The 18,342-nt window shown below is 34.2% G+C and overlaps 2 protein-coding genes and 1 non-coding gene across 4 annotated transcripts; 1 reads left to right on the forward strand and 2 right to left on the reverse strand.

Moving 5' to 3' along the window:
- The first annotated feature begins 7,020 nt into the window (after positions 1–7,020).
- Positions 7,021–10,809, forward strand: LOC110689705 (MDIS1-interacting receptor like kinase 1-like). Its single transcript, XM_021866483.1, has 2 exons — positions 7,021–10,037; positions 10,136–10,809. Exons 1-2 carry the CDS (start codon positions 7,379–7,381, stop codon positions 10,546–10,548), a joined length of 3,072 nt encoding a protein of 1,023 aa, XP_021722175.1. The 5' UTR covers positions 7,021–7,378; the 3' UTR covers positions 10,549–10,809.
- A 1,778-nt stretch (positions 10,810–12,587) lies between these two features.
- Positions 12,588–12,668, reverse strand: TRNAL-AAG. The gene has a single exon. It is a non-coding gene; the product is annotated as a tRNA-Leu (tRNA).
- A 1,072-nt stretch (positions 12,669–13,740) lies between these two features.
- LOC110689706 (auxin-responsive protein IAA12-like) lies at positions 13,741–17,773 on the reverse strand. 2 transcript variants are annotated; one of them, XM_021866484.1, is made up of 5 exons: positions 17,126–17,773; positions 16,387–16,688; positions 15,772–15,907; positions 14,421–14,482; positions 13,741–14,344 (listed from the first exon to the last, which is right to left on the reverse strand). In XM_021866484.1, exons 1-5 carry the CDS (start codon positions 17,572–17,574, stop codon positions 14,280–14,282), a joined length of 1,014 nt encoding a protein of 337 aa, XP_021722176.1. In that variant the 5' UTR covers positions 17,575–17,773; the 3' UTR covers positions 13,741–14,279. The 2 variants fall into 2 exon arrangements, with proteins under 2 accessions (XP_021722176.1, XP_021722177.1); XM_021866485.1 differs by having other exon boundaries at positions 13,741–14,329; positions 17,126–17,772.
- Between the last annotated feature and the right edge of the window lie 569 nt (positions 17,774–18,342).

The raw sequence follows: 18,342 nt of genomic DNA on the forward strand, positions 1-18,342 counted from the left end.
AATAATATCAAAAGCGCAAGAAGTATGACTAGTAGAATCATAAAAGGGTTGTCTAACATGCTTCCCTAATTAACAAGAATTGCAAAACATGGAGCCACGCTCCTTATTACAATCTATAAAATTATTACTCCTAAGATAACTCAAAGAATTAGCACCGGGGTGTCCCGAACGACTATGCCAAGTGGTTGGTGAAGTGATCAATGAGAGTTGAGGGATGATGGTGAAGTGGTGTTGGTGACTGGGTAAAGGTCTCCCGAACTGTTGCATCTCGTTATTATCCTCCCCGTTTGAAGGTCCTTCACAGAAAAAACATATGGGTCAAAACTCAATAAAAATTGAATTATCAGAAGTAAATTTTCGAACTGAAATTAAGTTTTTAATGACTTGAGGAGCTAAAAGAACATCACGGAGAGCTAATTTGTTGTTTGGGAGAGTAGTGTGACCATAACCAGTAATTGGAATGGGATGACCATTACCAACTAAAATATTACTATTAGTGCTCAAATTAAACAAGGGCATGAGAGTACATGAGTTATGAGTCATATGCAAGGTCGCACCCGAGTCATGTACCATCCGTTGGCTGTATTTGCCAAATTCATGGATGAGAAAGCCGATCCTAACTCCGTGGGAGTGTATAGCTGACCATAATATGCTGGACTAGCTATATAGGCTTGCTGCATTGGGCCACAGGCTGGTGGAGGAGCCCCGGAAGGACCAACTCAACCAAAAGCTTAAGCTGATGGTTGAAGCCCAAGATCGGTTTATATACTCTATCACGCCCCCTCACATGAGAGCCCATTGGCCTTGAAGTGTGGATGTAGCATGGGACTCACCATACCCAACGTTTAATATTCCACTTTAAAAGGAGGGGTGGATGAGATTCGAACTCGTGACCTTTGTGTCACGCTGGCTCTGATACCATGTTAAAGGACCAACTTAACCAAAAGGTTAAGCTGATGGTTGAAGCCCGGGATCGATTTATATACTCTATCATCAGTTTTGTTAAATTGGTAGATAATGAGCCAATTGGTCATGCCATTGTTAAATAATGTTCTTATAACCTATGGAAGGCGTGAGCTTTACCACCACAACCAATTATGCTTCTTTGTCACATATATAATGTTCGTAGTACCTTCCTCAAAGTTCTATATATCTTTTACTTCATACCAAGTTAGAAGCAAAAGGACGACCTCACGAGTCACGGCCATGGTAGACATTGGTAGTATATGGAAGTGTTCCTCATGAGCTTGTATTTATAAGTCTATAACATACTAGTTCCTAGTAACGATTAGCTACAAACTAAATCATGGACACATGTGCATGATGCTCAGTTCCTCACTATGTACCAAGTATATATATACACCACTGCATACATTCTGTTTAAAGTATGATATTCCAATAAAAGAACATGATATATGATTTTTTTTAATATGAAGAACAAGTTGAAAACTAAGTTGAAAACTAGCTAAAAGAGCATATCTTATGTTCTTTACATATGCAACTGTGCTCTAAAACTCTATTAATGCATAATGAGCATTGTGCACATGTGTTTATAGCTAGACATTGATAATCAGCCATAGAAATTGATTTCAATTAAGACCTTATGGGTAATTTTAATAATCATTGGTGACAAAATAGCCTAATTGCTAATGTTGAACCCATCTCCTCACACAATCATGAATGTTCATATAACCTTCCTCAAAATAGCCCTATTAAACCAAAATGACTCAAGCCATGCATCCAAAAGTCCTCCTAAACCAACTCATTTGATCTCTCACTCAATAATGGAATTAAGGAGTTGTGAACTCACATGGCACCCATGCAAATAATGTACCTCATCACTTTGTCAATAATCCAGCAATTAGCATCACTTTCATCAATTCTTAAATACAAAACATTATTATTATTATTCATATAATAATCTATTACTCATAAAAAAAGATAGTACCAAACTACCACTAATTTGGTATATATGTGTATGAGCTGGGCCACATGCGTGTGCATGTGAAATTTAGGCTAATTATTTTAATTAACTCTAATTAAATTAACTGTTTTTATTAGTGGGAAGAATGACGGTTTGGTGGGTCCATAATATGATTGATACTAACATGTTCATCACTACTTATCTCCCATTATTTCTTTCTGTTTCGAATTAATTCCTTTGAATTATTGCATGTTTTGTTTATACATTTATATGATACAATGTCTCTTATAAATATTCCACCGTATTCAGAACTCTTCACTACATGCATCCTTGTACTTCTCCGTATCATAGCCTCCCCATACAGTTCTCCAGTCCCATTAAAGATTACATTTCAAGTAGTAAGAGTTTGTTTAATTTATTTTTCAAAATTCTCTTTTTGATATATGATTGTATTTTATGAATTTGGTTATTTTTCTGTTGAAAGCGCGATTTGGTTTTATGAAATATCACATACGAGGCACATAAAAAAGAGCGGAGGCACATAAAAAAGAGCGGAGGCTTCATATGCACAATATAAGTGAGTATGTGTTAAAAAAAAAAAAAAAAAAAAAAAAAAAAAAAAAAAAAATCCCCTTGAGGGTTAATCGTTTTATAAAGAAAATGGGCTAGCTACTCTTTTATTATCATGTGATAACCTTATTATCAGGCTTTATGAAGTGGATTCTCTCTTTAGATGGTGAATGCAACTCAAACCCATATTTAACATTGTTGTTAAATTAAACATATTTTTAAATAATTTGTGCCAAAGTCAACTAGAAACTTTTAGTTTATGCAAAGGTCAAGGTTTGTTTTTCTCACCATATTTTTGTTGAATTTAGCTTAATTTTGATGAAAATATGCTTAAAGTAACTAACTTATTTTTATGTTGTATTTAAATTTTTTTTTATGCACTTATTGCTGAATATAACTTATTCTACTTAAATAAATTATTTATGTTGATTTTATTTTGCTAAAAGTTATTGTGATAAGTTAATAAATTGCATTAAGAAGAATTTCATGTGATGAATTAACTTGAGTCATAAGTTTAATAAACTTGCATTTTTTTTTGGAACATTTTCATATTACTTATTGATCTTGTGTCTAATATTGGCAAGGCTTAAAAGTAATGATAAAAAATAAAAAGTCAATTTTCTAATGTTTAACCACAGCCTCCAAATTTTTTTCTTCAAACTTTACAAATTCCCTCCTAAATATAATTTTTTTATTTTAGGAAAAAAAAAAAACCCTAATAGAGTAATAGACTACTCCAAATTTATGTTTTCTACATTGATATTGCCTTTCTTTTTAAATATTGGTAAACATTACCAAAGAATATAGGTAAATATTGCCTTTTTTTAATAGTAAAATTGATTCTAATAATCCTACCTTTGGCCGATTCGCTATTAATAATCCCACCTTTAGATTATTATTTAATAATCTCACCTTTATAGGGGATCTTCTTCTATTGGTCTTTTATGACCGGTAACCTGTACATTAGGTAAACTTTTTTTTTTTTTAATTTGAGTGACACGTATCACTAAATTATTGCTCAAAAAGAAAAACCTTAAAAAAAAATCTGGTAAAAAAAATTTTTAAATAAAAAAAAAGATTTTTTTTTTTAAAAAAACCTAGCCAACCCCCAACGACCACCCTAACCTCTGACAGCCCTCCTCCCCATCCCCACCGCCAAAACGCCGAAACCCCTATTCCCACCCCCACGCAGCAAAAATCGGCCCTTAATTTCAATGAATTAAGGTAAAAAAAAAAGTAAAAAAAAAAAAAAGAAAAGAAAAACCTTCAAGAGAAGAAGGGATGGCTTGAGCTTGAATTTCGGTAGGAGTTTCGGAGGTTTTCGGCGGTTAGAGGGGCTTTTCGGCAGTTTTTGGCAGTGAGAGGAGGTTTTCGGCGTTTTTCAAGGTGGTTATGGTAGTTATGGTGGTTTCGGGGTTAGGATTTGGGTTAGGGGTGATTTTGGGAGTGGCTTTTGGTCGGTGGGGTGGTTTTTGGTACTGGGAGGGTTCCGACCAGCCGTTTTCGAAGGTTTAGGGTGGCGGCCGACTGGTTTTTGGTGGGGCTAGGGTGAGGGTTAGGGTTTCACGGTGGGTGGGGGTGGCTGGTGGGTTTTTTTCTTTTTTTTTTTAGTTTTTAATTTTTTAATTTTTTTTTTTTATTTTTCAACCAATTACAAAATGACACATGACATATTAACTTATCAAAACCGGTTACCAACAAGTTGGGGACCAATAGAAGAAGATCCCCTATAAAAGTGGGATTATTAAATAATAGTCCAAAGGTGGGATTATAACAGCGAACCGGCTAAAGGTGAGATTATTAGAATCAATTTTTCCTTTTTTTAATTTGGTTTATTTCTTAATAATTTTTGTTGCCACATCTCTGAACAATTGCCATGAGTTGTACTGTGATGAAAATCGATCAAAAAGTACATACATAGCCCTAATATGAAAATGATTTACCATGAACATCAATGTAAACAATATCTATTTAAAATCTAACGTTGATTTGAAACTTTACAACAATTCTAGCTTATTTACTTGTAGCGAGCTATCAACCTACTTTATATTTGTTAGAGTTTCACTTATTTAAATGTATAACATCTAAACATTTACATGCGGATGATCAACTAACTTAATTGGTTAAATTATTAAGGGGTGATACTTACTCAAAACTTAAAATCAAATCTCGTCTACATCATATCCCTTGGTGGCTCTCTTGCTCTACACCAAATAAAATCTAAACATTAGACAATAGTGCAAATTATGATGATGATTTACTGAATTCAATGGAAAGGAAAAAATATTCCTAAGAGACCTTTTGAATAGAAATTTCTAAGAAACCTTTAAAAGAAATATAGAAATATAAAGGCTTAAAGACATTTGCTAATTAAATGTAAATTGCAAAGGTAAAAAAAGGAGGAAAAGAAAACAAGGAAAGCAAAAGGAAAGAAGCAAGAAGCATAAAGTTTCTGATTGAAAGGCTTAAAAAGTATTTGAAGGAAATTTACAGACATTTTCTCATTAGATTTTATTTTTACAAATGCTAGTAAAATTCCCTTTTGGCAATTATATTATAGTATAAAGATTATATGAAGTATAGGGTTAATTGTAATAATTTCAGTAATTATTTCAGGGTTAGTAGTGACATCACCTTTTTGGATATTTTAATAATATTAGAAAACATTGCATGGAAGTGAATTTGTTTTGTTGCAGTGTCTGGTTATTCCTATAACATGTAAAAGATTCCTCTTGTCCAACTCAATCATCCATTTCATCATACAACTAACCCAACTAATAAGTATTCCTTCTTATATAGATAATTATTGAGATAATTAATCACTACTAAAGTTCATTTTCCGCAATAAGATCTACATTAATTTTTTTTCCTTTTTTTAATTAAATCTCTTCAAATTTAATTTCCAACATTTTTTTAGATATTAAGAAAATTGAAAGCTAATAGACGTAAAAACAATTTAGTATTTGGTGAGATGGTCTAATTTATCTTTTTTTTTCTTTTTTTTTTTTTATTTGAAACCAAGGTCTAATTTATCTTGAGTTTTAATTCGAAAAAGTGTTTTATTTTTTCGAAATTGTTTGATTAAAATTTATTTTTATAAGCTAGAAATTGACAAGAATAAAAATAAACTCATTGTAACAAAACTTGATTAAATGTAATGATTCATTTTTTATGTTGAAAGGATGTAATGATTCATTTATTTAGTCAAGAGTAGTTGTTTTATTTGTGCGTAAAATTGTCTAAATAAAAATTTATTTTATAGTAAGAGTAGTTGTAGGTAAGGATTCAACTTATTATGTCAATAATTGTTTTATTTGTGTGTGAAATCATCTAAATAAAAGTAGTTTTTGTAAGAAGTTGATGGGAATGAAAAACCCCATTTTATCAAAACTTATGCAGTCTAAAATAAGTTATAAATAGATTTTCTAATAAAATTTATAAATAAATACAATTTATTATAAGACTGTCTCAATATCGTCTTTAGAAATGAAAAATTATTTTATACAAGTTAAACTTCTTTGATAGTTTGATGACATAAAAATAATTACACAATAGTTAAAATTTCTTAATAACTAATTAAAGACACTTGCCAGCTTATTTAGTCATTATTACATCGTACTAAAAATTATGTGGAGATTGTTGTAGCCTACACCTTTTGTAAACTACTCGATATGTTTTTGGATAAAGTTGAGAGCTTTATAGACTATAAGACTTAAACACTTGACTTGTAGTTGAGTAATAGTGACACTTACTTACAAGAATCTTTGTCATACTTGAAAGTTACTCTTCTCCATTTTGATCAAACTTAGGACTTATCATTTTGGCCATGCACCTTCGGGATTCACACTCATTACTCTCTTTTCCTTATTTTTTAATTATCAAAATCATCAACCAACCAATTTTATTTTATAGTCCCTCACTCCCTTACTCCGGATTTAATTGTTATAGCGACATTAATTAACAACGTGATTAGTATGTGAACTCAAAATAAGACCGCACTTGACTCAATCCCTTATATTTTCTCCTCTCAAGAAAATCGAGCTCTAAAAAAGCAATAAAGATATCCAACATCATATTTTGATATAAGCATATTTTGAATTACTAACGCCACCAGATGAACTACCTTTAAAAAAAATTAGAAGAGTTTTTTTTTTTTTTTTTCTTCCCATTTTTACGTATTAAGATGAAGTAAGACACATTTTTATAATAAAAATTACGATTAAATAACAGATCTATGGAAGAAGAGGATGTTCCAAACATGGGAAACTACTTTCACCAAGAATTCAACTCTAAACTTTCACCTGGCAAACTTAAAGGGGAATATAATTTAAGTATTAATTGTCTTTTAAGAAATGCAAGAGCCTAATTAAAGATGTGCTGCATTATGCTTCAATAAACAACTGTATAATCAGACATATTCCCTCTAATTAATTAAACACTAAACACCCAAAGTTAATCTTAATTTACAATCATATTTACTTAATATTATAGTTGACCAAACTTATATTAACAGTACTAGAAGCAAGTAAGAAACTTAGCTTAGAGAAACACATTCTCTCCATGTTTATTGTCGGAGATACTCCCAATAATTCCAAATTTTTTTACATCTTCATCCAATTTGATTATATAAATAATCAAAATATTTATCTAATCTTTTATATTGTATAGTATTAATATGTACTTAATATTATGGTGCTTATTTATTAACCAATCTAATTTCATTTATCTTCCTTCTTCTTCTTCTTCTTTGTTCTTCCACATTTTTTTCAATCAAACTCCCCTGACCCACAAGAGCCCACCTCATGTTATTCATTCAGCAATCATGAAAAAGTAGTTACACTAAAATTAGTGTAAGTAATTAGTAGAAGATCACTTAATAACAATATGCAGCTTAAACTTGAGTTGGCATTCTTGTTGTTCTTCCTCTTTTACTGTTACATTGGTTGTTACTACACTATCAGTGCCGCGAATCTCAGTGATGAAGCCTCTGTCCTGTTATCGATTAAATCAAGCTTAGTCGATCCATTGGACCGGCTACACGACTGGAAGTTATCATCTGATGTAAATGATTCAGCTCATTGCAGTTGGACTGGTGTCTACTGCAATGAGCTAGGATTCGTCGAAAAGCTTGATGTTTCCCACATGAACCTCAGTGGGAAGATTTCTGATGAGTTTCAACAGCTGAATTCACTGTCATATTTGAATTTATGCTGTAATGGGTTTACAACATTGTTGCCAAATTCTATCACAAATATCACATCTTTGAAGTCCTTAGATGTGAGTCAGAATCTGTTTTCTGGGGTTTTTCCTTTGGGATTTGGTAAGTTTGATGCATTGACTTATTTGAATTGTTCTGGAAATAACTTTGAGGGTGATCTTCCTACTGATTTAAGCAATGCAACTCTCCTCGAAACTCTTGATCTTCGAGGAAGTTACTTTGCTGGATCAATTCCTGCTTCTTACATGAACTTGCAGAATCTGAAGTTTTTAGGCCTGTCAGGAAACAATTTGACAGGCAGAATACCGCCTCAGCTCGGGCATCTGTCATCTTTAGAAACCATGATTCTTGGGTATAATGTGTTTGAAGGGAAGATTCCTAGAGAGTTTGGTAATCTTACCAATCTCAAGTACTTGGATTTGGCAATTGCTAATCTAGGCAGCGAAATCCCAGCTGAATTAGGTGGGTTAATTCAGCTGGATACACTTTACTTGTATAAAAACAATTTGGAAGGAAAAATTCCTTCTACAATTGGTAATCTTTCATCCTTAGTTTCCCTTGATTTGTCTGATAATTTACTATCAGGGGAAATCCCAGCAGAAATAGGTGAACTGAAGAACTTACAGCTGATAAACCTGATGTTTAACAAGTTATCAGGTTCAGTCCCTTCTGGGATTGGTAAATTGCCTCAGTTGCAGATTCTTGAGCTCTGGAATAACTCGATTTCCGGCCCTTTGCCTAGTGATCTTGGTAAAAATTGCCCCTTGCAGTGGCTGGATATTTCATCCAATTCATTTTCTGGTGAAATTCCGAATGGCCTTTGTGATCAAGGTAATCTCACTAAGCTCATTCTGTTCAATAATGCATTTGATAGTTCTATACCAGCTAGTTTGTCTAAATGCAACTCATTAGTTCGTGTTCGAGTCCATAATAATCGCCTTTCTGGTTCTATTCCTTTGGGTCTTGGGAAGTTACCTAAGCTTCAGAGATTAGAACTGGCTAATAACAGTCTGACTGGTAGCATTCCTAATGATCTTGCTTCTTCGCCTTCTCTGTCGTTCATCGATTTATCAGGAAACCTCCTACATTCTTCTCTGCCCTCCACAATTCTGTCCCTTCCTAATCTCCAAACTCTCATGGTCTCAAAAAACAATTTAGGATGTAAAATTCCAGATCAGTTTCAGGACTGCCCTTCACTTTCTGTTCTTGATCTCTCATCGAATCACTTTACTGGTATGATCCCAAGCAGCATTGCTTCTTGTCAGAAACTAGTCACTCTAAGCTTGAAAAACAACAAATTAAGCGGTGAAATTCCTGAGTCTATCGCAATGATGCCTTCATTAGCAGTTCTAGACCTTTCCAACAACACCTTAACAGGCAAAATCCCGGAACATTTTGGTAGTTCACCAGCTTTAGAGATGTTCAATGTGTCACATAACCAGCTTGTTGGTCCTATTCCATCAAATGGTATACTTAAGGCTATCAACCCTGCTGATCTAGCAGGAAATAAAGGCCTTTGTGGTGGGATCCTTCCGCCTTGCTCTGCAGCCTCACCCATTAGAGAAGAAAATCAAAACCTCCGAACCAAACATGTCCTTACAGGTTGGGCAATAGGGGTTGCAGCTGTTTTAGCAGTAGGGATTGCAATCTTAGGGGGCAACATTATGTACAAAAGGTGGTACGCGAATGGCACATGCTTTGAGAGATATGATGATGCAGGCAATGGGGCATGGCCTTGGAGGCTAATGGCCTTCCAAAGACTCGGGTTCACCAGCAATGACATACTCTCCTGCATCAAGGAGTCCAATGTCATAGGAATGGGAGCCACAGGAATAGTCTACAAGGCTGAGGTACCTCGGCTGAACATGGTTGTGGCAGTCAAGAAGCTGTGGAAAGCAAAGACTGACATTGAGGCAGGGAGCGCGGGTGATGATCTTGTAGGGGAAGTGAACCTTCTAGGGAAGTTAAGACATAGAAATATTGTCAGATTATTAGGGTTTCTTCATACTGATAAAGATGCTATGATTTTATATGAGTACATGCATAACGGAAACCTTGGAGATGCTTTGCATAATAAACAAGAAGGAGGGTTGTTAGTAGATTGGGTGTCAAGATATAACATTGCAGTTGGAGTTGCTCAAGGACTTGCCTATCTTCATCATGATTGTCATCCACCAGTCATACACCGAGATGTTAAATCGAACAATATATTGCTTGATGCCAACCTAGATGCAAGGATTGCTGATTTTGGATTGGCTAAGATGATGATCAAAAACGACGAAACTGTCTCTATGATTGCTGGTTCTCATGGTTACATAGCCCCTGGTAAGTCCCTAATTCAGTTTATTTTCTATAATGTTAATGTAAAATCAAAATTCAATTGTTTACACTAATGATGTTTTTTGCTCTCTTTTGTGATGCAGAGTATGGATACTCATTAAAAGTAGATGAGAAGAGTGACATTTACAGCTATGGGGTGGTACTATTGGAGCTCATAACCGGGAGGAGGCCGATAGACAAAGAATTCGGAGAGTCAATAGATGTTGTAGAGTGGATAAGAAACAAACCAAGAAACAACAGGTCATTAGAAGAAGTGCTTGATCCTACCCTAGCAGGTAACTGTAAACATGTACAAGAAGAGATGCTGTTAGTGCTTAAAATCGCGCTCCTTTGCACCGCAAAGGTACCTAAAGACCGTCCCTCAATGAGAGATGTGATCACAATGCTAGGTGAAGCAAAGCCTAGGAGGAAAAGCAGCAGTAATAGTTTAACTACAGCTAACATAGACAAGGATAAACCTATTTTTACTGCTTCTCCTGTAAATGGCAGCATATAGCCTACATCCGAATGAGACCGAAATCTTGTCTCTCTAGGATTAACTAAGTTATCCTGCATATTCTTAGTTGTAACTTTGTATGTAGCAACTTTTTTTGTCCACTTTAAATTATATTTTACTTTATGTTATATTTTGTAATCAGATTGAAGTTGGTGTTCAATAGATCAAAATCAAAAGAGGGGGGTATAGATAAAAATTCTTCAAAAGATAGAATTCTCCTTCAATATTGTACCCTTTATTGTAGATTATTACAAAGGAAGTCTCAATACTTCAAGGAAAAATAATTCAAATCTTTATATAATTGCTTAAGAACTTGATGATAAGCTTTGGTCTACGCCCTTTCGGACCAGAACCTTAATCTGGCGCCTTAGACCAACTCGGCCATCTCAACTTGCTGGTATTAAATAGTAAATTTTAAAATTTATAATATGATCTTCTTTAACATGTTACAACCGCAAAAAGTTAGTTGCATAATTTTATTTATTTTGGAAAAAAATATATAATTTATTTGGTAAACCCAGATTGTAAGCATCTGTCTTAGGGGTGCTAATCGAGTTGAGCAGCTCGCGAGCAACTCGAACTCGACTCAGTCAAAACTCGACTCGATTTGGCTCGACTCAAGATATTCACGAGCACGAGTTGAGCAAGCTCTAACTCGATTCGATAAGCTCGTGAGCAACTCAATAATAAATTTTATTAATATATAATTTACAAATAAAGTTACCATGCTTAAAGAAATTTGACACTTAGGCCTTGTTTGGCAAATGGTTGTTGGCTGCTGGCTGTTTAACTTGGCTTGTTTAACAAAAATGCCCCAAATACCCAAATGACTAACGGACGTCAACTCCGGTAGTCATTAAAGGTTAATTGTGTCACGTGGCATCTGCTGATTGGTTGTTTTTTTTAATCTATTTAATTGATTATTAAAAAAATAAAAAATAAAAATCAAAAATAAAAAATAAAAAATAAAAACCAGACCAAACCCAAACCCCAGCCACCGTCTCCGCCCCACCACCTCCGGCCCCGCCTACTCCCCCACTCCACGCCGGCCACACTCTCTCCCGCCTAAATTTTTGGTGTCCAAGTGTGCAAATTGGGCCCATATGAATTTTTGGAAGGCTTCCCATCAAATTAACCTCCCTAAAAATATTTATCAAATGGAAAAGGAGTAACATTGGTGGGAAGGTCCCCATTTCCATTTTTTGGCAAATGGAGAGCCTATTTTCCCACCAATGTGGATGCTCTTATAACAGATACATATAAGACTAGTATGGACTCTATGGAGTATGTTGCTAGTCTGCTCAAGCCCAATCAACCTGTTCCTATAATTTAAACACCGAGTCCTACTGTTTTATCAGTGTACAAGAGTAGTCGAGTACAACCTTGACACTCACGAGTCTGTCCTGAGAAGTTTAAGTTAACACTCGGGGTAATCCTTTGCCTCGCTCCCTACTCGAAGGGTGGTGATGTTTCATAAACTTGTGTGCTCCTAAACTTACTTCATAATATTGCTGTAAATCTAAACAAAAGATGGGAAGAAATAAAATACAAATAACAATAAAAAGGGTGTAATAAACATGGATAGTTGCAGCTGACAAAATGCCAAATTGCAGCAGGATAAGGACCATTGCCATTGAATCAGCACAAATTTGTCAAGAGGTATAAATGCTAATTAGAGTAAGATATTGGACCATTTTGTCAGGAAAAGAAAGAGGTGTTGGACCAAATTATGAAAATCAATAGAGTGGCAGAATACTGGGAACAAAAATAATCGATGATTGGACCAGTTATAATCTTTATATGCAATAGTCAGCAGCCCATTATAGCAAACAGGGTTGCAGTTATAAATGATGAAGATAAGGAGCATAAATATTATGTCCGGAATTAATAGTCACGACTTTATGTTAGTGTAAGTTGAACGGATAATGTGAGGACTTCACGTTAATAGCATAATTTGAACGGATATGTGAGTTTGAAAACTAAATGTGGAGACTGGACAGAATAAAAGTTTACTAAGAAAAAAAAGAGTTGCATAAAATTGTTGAGAGTGGGATTTGAACCCACGCCCTTTCGGACCAAAACCTTAATCTGGCGCCTTAGACCAACTCGGCCATCTCAACTTGTTGACTTTATAGTCTTTAATATATGTATTTACCAAAACAGAAAAATCCTCATCTGTACAATATTTAAGTTCCAAAATTCCGTTTTATATTTTTTTGTAACTTTAGGGTATTATTTGTGAGGTATAAAATATTTTAAAGTTGTAAAAAATATGAAACGGAGATAGTAATAAAAATTATAAAAAAAATAAAAAAAAAAAAAAGTTCCAAAAAAAAAAAAAAATTGTCACTTTATAGTTTCTAGGATTATATTAATATTCATTTTTATTTCTCTTATATACACATGATCTTTGAGATTGTTGTTTCGGTCCTTTTACGACATTAGCCTTCATTCATATTTTGCTCGGAAGATGAAGTCTGCAAAGAGTTATACTACCTCGGTTAGTTTATGTACTCGTATTTACTTCGTATTCGTAGTTACCATCTACAGTAGCCTTTGTTTCTTATTAATGTAGAGCGGATGTAAAAAACAGTTGATAATGTAAGAAAATTGTAGTTAAAAGATAGATCAAGTCAAGGAAAATGTGATTAAAACGAGAGGGAATGAAAATTTGTAAACGTTGATGTATAAGGTAAATATGTTTACCAAAAATAAAACAAACTAATAACGGGTAAGTAAAAATAAATAAATAAAATTCCCCTTAAAAATGCGGGCACATTGGACATACAAAAATGAAATATAATAAAAAGTATAATTACTACTTATAGTATGTGGTTGTTGGATAAAAATTAAAAATTTGCAATTGATAAAAATACATCAAATCTAATCCGAGTACTTCACAAAATATGGGAAAACCGATGAAGTCAAGTGCTATGAAGTTCAATTTCTTGAGATCAGATAAAAAAAAAACCCACCAACAAATACAGTATTGTAAGCCGCAAAATGTCCAACAACTGACCATTAGATACACCATTGGCCATGGCTACAAGACTGGTACCAGTCGAGGCGAAAGCTCAAAAGTTATATTTTCATACAATTTCACATCTACACTACAAAGAAATTACAGAATAGAGACTTAAATAAGAACAGGTATCATATGCCAGCCTCAGATAGCAAAAATGAAACAGAGCATCACAAGTACCCGGCAATTGCAATTTTTGCACATTGTCCAAGTATAAGTCGAAATATAGCAGCTAGGACAAGGCAAAAATTACAGCAAAAGCCAGAATTTTTTTTTTACATAGAATGTCATAGACTCATAGTGATGTAGAAGGTAAAAGCAAGGCTTCATAGAGCCGAAGCCATATAAACCCATTTCCATTACAAAGGCAAAATCCAAGTTCATTCAGTATTTCGAAACACCAAAGAAGCCTTACAAGTTACAACCTAGCACCCCATATATATATTTACACTAACAGAAAGCCAACCCTGACAGTATGCAAATCATGTGTACTAAAAAAAAAACCCAAAAACCAAAAACTTGTGGTAGAATAAAGGGGAAAATCAAAAGGAGATTTTGATGAGAAACAAATATATGAGAAGCAGAGGATCAGTTGTTACTAGGCAACGTCTGCGTTGTACGAGTATGCAGAACCATTGTACTCTCTTTTTCCAGTATTTAGCTTCAGCTTTTTTTTTCTCTGTATATTAAAACATGACGAAGAAATGGACTATATAGGCCTGCTTCTTTGCTTGGCACTTCTCTCTTCTGATCTTGGAGCTGAATGACAAGAAACTAAAAATTATTTGAGTATTAAACTATACAGAAAAAGGAGGGATTTTACAGCAAACTTGACAAGGCATCAGTTTACCAAGTCCATTAGCTTCAGATGTCCTCATGATTCTAAGCCGCTTCACAGAGCTGAGGAACATCCTGTAATGGTAACAACCAAAGGCGGATGTAGTGCATCAGTCTTGTGTAAATGAAGAGTAAGGAATTGAAGTAATGAAGTTCAATGGGAAGTAACAGTCACTATTACAAGTAATTCCAGAGCTGTGATTAAGAAAGGCAATCAAGCTTCAATTATCCAATTAAATAACTTTTTATCCCAGGCTTGTAGACAATATACCTTATTTTCACGGAAAAGTCTACCACAGTTAAAAACTTCCCATATAACAAATGGCCCCAAGCAGGAAATTTCTCAGGCAACTAAAGGTTAACAGTTACCACAAAACAACATCGACCATTGCATGCAGAGTTTCCAAAACAAGAAAGACTCTACCCTTGGCACACGATAACAATCCAAACCAAAACAAAACAAAACTAATTATAGTGTTGCGAACACCATGTAATTTGAACATGTCTTTTCCATGTGAATCCACCGATTTCTATAGTAATTTAAGAAGACCAGCAATAGGGGGGAAATGGAGCAGCACAACACAAGTTGTTCTCTTAGATAATGACATTTTGTCATATCTTATGCTAATCATTGTGGAGGTATATATTCCAAATCATCTATAACTGCGTGTCTTCAGAGTTTGCCAGAATTTAAATGTGTTTTAAAGTTTACAGGACCACCACATCGCTATTTTACGACATAAATCAGATAGCACAATGTATCCAACAATACAACTATCCAACTTCAATATTGTAATGCTAGCTTCACTTAATTAAAATGTCAAATTGGCAACAGAAGTTAAAAAAAAAAAAACTCGTTGATACTATGGCCCTGTACTTTTCACCTTGCAAAATTGCTTTTAAGGATCAAACAGATTTAGGTCAAGGGCTTATAAGTTTAGTTCAGGGTTACTATGTTCAGTTCAAAGCTCATAAAATCCAAGTAAAGATCAATTAAGGCTAATAAATTCTCATTAAGGCTTAAGCGTCCAAATAAATTCAAGCACGCTCAATTAAGTTAAGTTCAGCTCCGAGAAATTCAAGATTTTCAGGTGAAAAGAACGTAATATATACAAACAAGGTCAACAAGTGAGAACACCACGCTATAGCAAAGTCATGCAACATGTAGTTTTTGCTACTTGTTTTAACTTGTAGGTTTATGAATTCTCTTAGACAAATGCATGGCACAAAATACCTAAATTTCTGAGTGCCAAATTAACATGACAGACTATTGGCCAAAAGAAAATGAAGAACCAAAATAAGTCTTTGAAGCATAACAAATCTAAGCATAATCTGAAATTCTGAATCAAGTGGATATTACATACCCCCATGGAACATCTCCGACAAGCATCCAGTCTCCATCTTTGTCTTCATATGTAAGCACAAAATCCGATGATCCATCTAACAACTTGGAGGGTCTGGTCGTTTTGGGCATCAACATAAGCTCCTCTCCGCTTGATTCTGAGGAACAATAAAATTAAGTGACAATCAATCACTAAACAGAAATATGTTTCATCATTTCACATGTTTTAACTATTGCAATACCGCGACAGCACTAAGACCTCATGCGTTTCATCTTTAACTTGAATTTTGAGTCACTCTTGTCCATACAATTGTTTGTTTTGATCATAAAGTTGCTTTAAAGTTTATGCCATTAAACCTTTTGTTCTTTTTCTCCCTTGCTAGTTAAGCATTTATACCCTTTCATGACATTATCCTTTTAACAAGAAAACACAAAGCCACCACTAATATAGTAATATGTAAACCATTAAAGAAAGCAACAAAAATATTCTTATCAAATCAAATTAGCATATTAAGAAAGGATCCTCATGTTTCATCACTTAAATTAAACATCTTAGATTAATCCATCAAACATATTATCTATAGCATCAGCAAAACACAATGAAGCAAGGAAAAAGAGCAAAGTTGTAGGATCATACTCTCAACAGCTCTATTGGTGAACATCTCCTCCAACATTCGCCCTAACGACTCATAGCTGGAGTGCGCATTGAGATCAACCTTCCTACCAATAGCAACACCATCCATATTCACTTTCACAAACAAGCAACTTTTCTTAGGAACTGTCTCCTTGGCATTACCCTTCTCATCAGAACCATACATCACATCTTTCTGTTTCATTTCATCAAACTCTGCCTCATTCTCTCCATTCGAAACCGATTTCGATTGGTTTGCCATGCTATTTATTCTGTATGCCCTTATAGGAGGCCATCCCACAACTTGACTGCTCCCACACAACAAGAAACAACACCCCAACAATAATTCATCAACAATAAAACTTCCACATAATAAAATGACTATAACAAACAGAACCAACATGTTATACACCCAAATTCAACCCAAACACATAACTCTAATCTATGAAAAAACCACCTACAATCAAACATAAATATCATACACCCATATAAACCAACAAATTATACACCCAAATTCAACCCTAACACATAATCTCTAATCTATGAAAATACCACCAATAATCAAACACAAATATCATACACCCAAATAAACCAACAAATCATACACCCAAATATACAATCACCCCACCAAAAATAAACCAAAATCATGCAAAAAAAAATTGGGGGAAAAAAACAAAATAATCAGCAAATAAAAAATTCCCAAAAACAGAAATTAATGGAAAAAATATAGAAGAGAGAGAGATACCTAACAGCAGTAGGAGAAACAGCTCGCTTAGTACCAGAAGAAGTATTGTGATTGTTAACAGGAGCAGAATTCTTAACAGAAGAAGGAGGTCTTAAACCCAGAGAAGAACAAGAAGAAGCAGAAGAAGGAGAAGACCCATTATTATTATTACTATTATTATTATTATTACTATTATTAGCAAAATCTTTAGCAGTGAAAATCCTTGGAATTTGCTTATGATTCTTCGAACCAAGACTTAACCCAAGTCCTAATTCAAGCTCAGAATCATCAGAAACCTCAAAATTAACATTCTGATGATGATTATGGAGGTGGGTATGATGTCGATTATGGTGGTTTAGGTTTTGTTGCTCAACCACAACTTCTTCCTTTGAAACAACCGTTGATTCTGATGAACCGCCACCACTTGAAGCATCTCCGCCGCCATTACAGCCACCCATTACAGGTTCCATTGAAAATTCAGTGAAATTTTGGGAAAATTTGTTTGATTTTGTGAGATTATTGAAGAAGAAGAAGGGAGAATTGAAGAAGGAGAAAATGGGTAGGTAAAAAAGGAAGAAATAGAGAGAGAAGAGAAAGGTGTGGGTGGAGATAGTGATGAAGGGTGGGTACCTACCTGTCTGGTATTGTGCTATGGGTCGTTTTTTTTTTTTTTTCTTTGTATTTCCCTTCTTTTCTTCTTTCTCTCTTTTCACTTTTCATCAACATATATGATGCTCATTCTTCCCCTTTTTTTTTTCTTCCCCTTTTTTTTTTCTTCCCCTTCTCGGGTTTTGCTATACGTTACTCTAACGGCCCGTTTGATAGGTGGTAACAGAAATCTGTATGGAGTAAGAAAGTTTTATGTTAATTCGAATTAAACGAGTTTAGGGATGAGATTGTGTTTTTGGATTTAGGATGTTACTCTGCTTAATTATTTATAATTATAATTATTCTCATTAACATTAATTTTAATTAGTGGCGTTTCATGTAAGGGCATTGAGATTTTGGAGATTATACTCCTTTTGTCTCTTAAAAATTATCTTATTCTTAACATTTCACTTTGTCTTTTACAAGTGACATAGAAAGGAAATATAGTGACGATGGTGAGTCGTACTGACAATATTAGGGGATAAAAGTACTAGTAATTTGAATGGAATAAACAAAAAGGAAACCGAACAATTTATATGAAATAAGGGGAGAGTATAACTATTCTAATACTTGTTGAAAATTATTTGCAA

The sequence above is a fragment of the Chenopodium quinoa genome, unplaced genomic scaffold (genome assembly GCF_001683475.1).
Source record: "Chenopodium quinoa cultivar QQ74 unplaced genomic scaffold, ASM168347v1, whole genome shotgun sequence".
NCBI classification, from domain to species: Eukaryota; Viridiplantae; Streptophyta; class Magnoliopsida; order Caryophyllales; family Amaranthaceae; genus Chenopodium; species Chenopodium quinoa.

What these genes read in the sequence shown, in the direction of transcription:
- LOC110689706 (XM_021866484.1), bottom strand. Translation starts at nt 17,574, where the DNA reads ATGGAACCTGTAATGGGTGGCTGTAATGGCGGCGGAGATGCTTCAAGT. An exon ending in CACCAATAGAGCTGTTGAGA is followed by an intron (nt 15,908 to 16,386) that starts GTATGATCCTAC and finishes ATTGTTCCTCAG; the next exon opens with AATCAAGCGGAGAGGAGCTT. An exon ending in ATCTGAAGCTAATGGACTTG is followed by an intron (nt 14,345 to 14,420) that starts GTAAACTGATGC and finishes AATAATTTTTAG; the next exon opens with TTTCTTGTCATTCAGCTCCA.
- LOC110689705 (XM_021866483.1), top strand. Translation starts at nt 7,379, where the DNA reads ATGCAGCTTAAACTTGAGTTGGCATTCTTGTTGTTCTTCCTCTTTTAC. An exon ending in TCATGGTTACATAGCCCCTG is followed by an intron (nt 10,038 to 10,135) that starts GTAAGTCCCTAA and finishes TTTGTGATGCAG; the next exon opens with AGTATGGATACTCATTAAAA.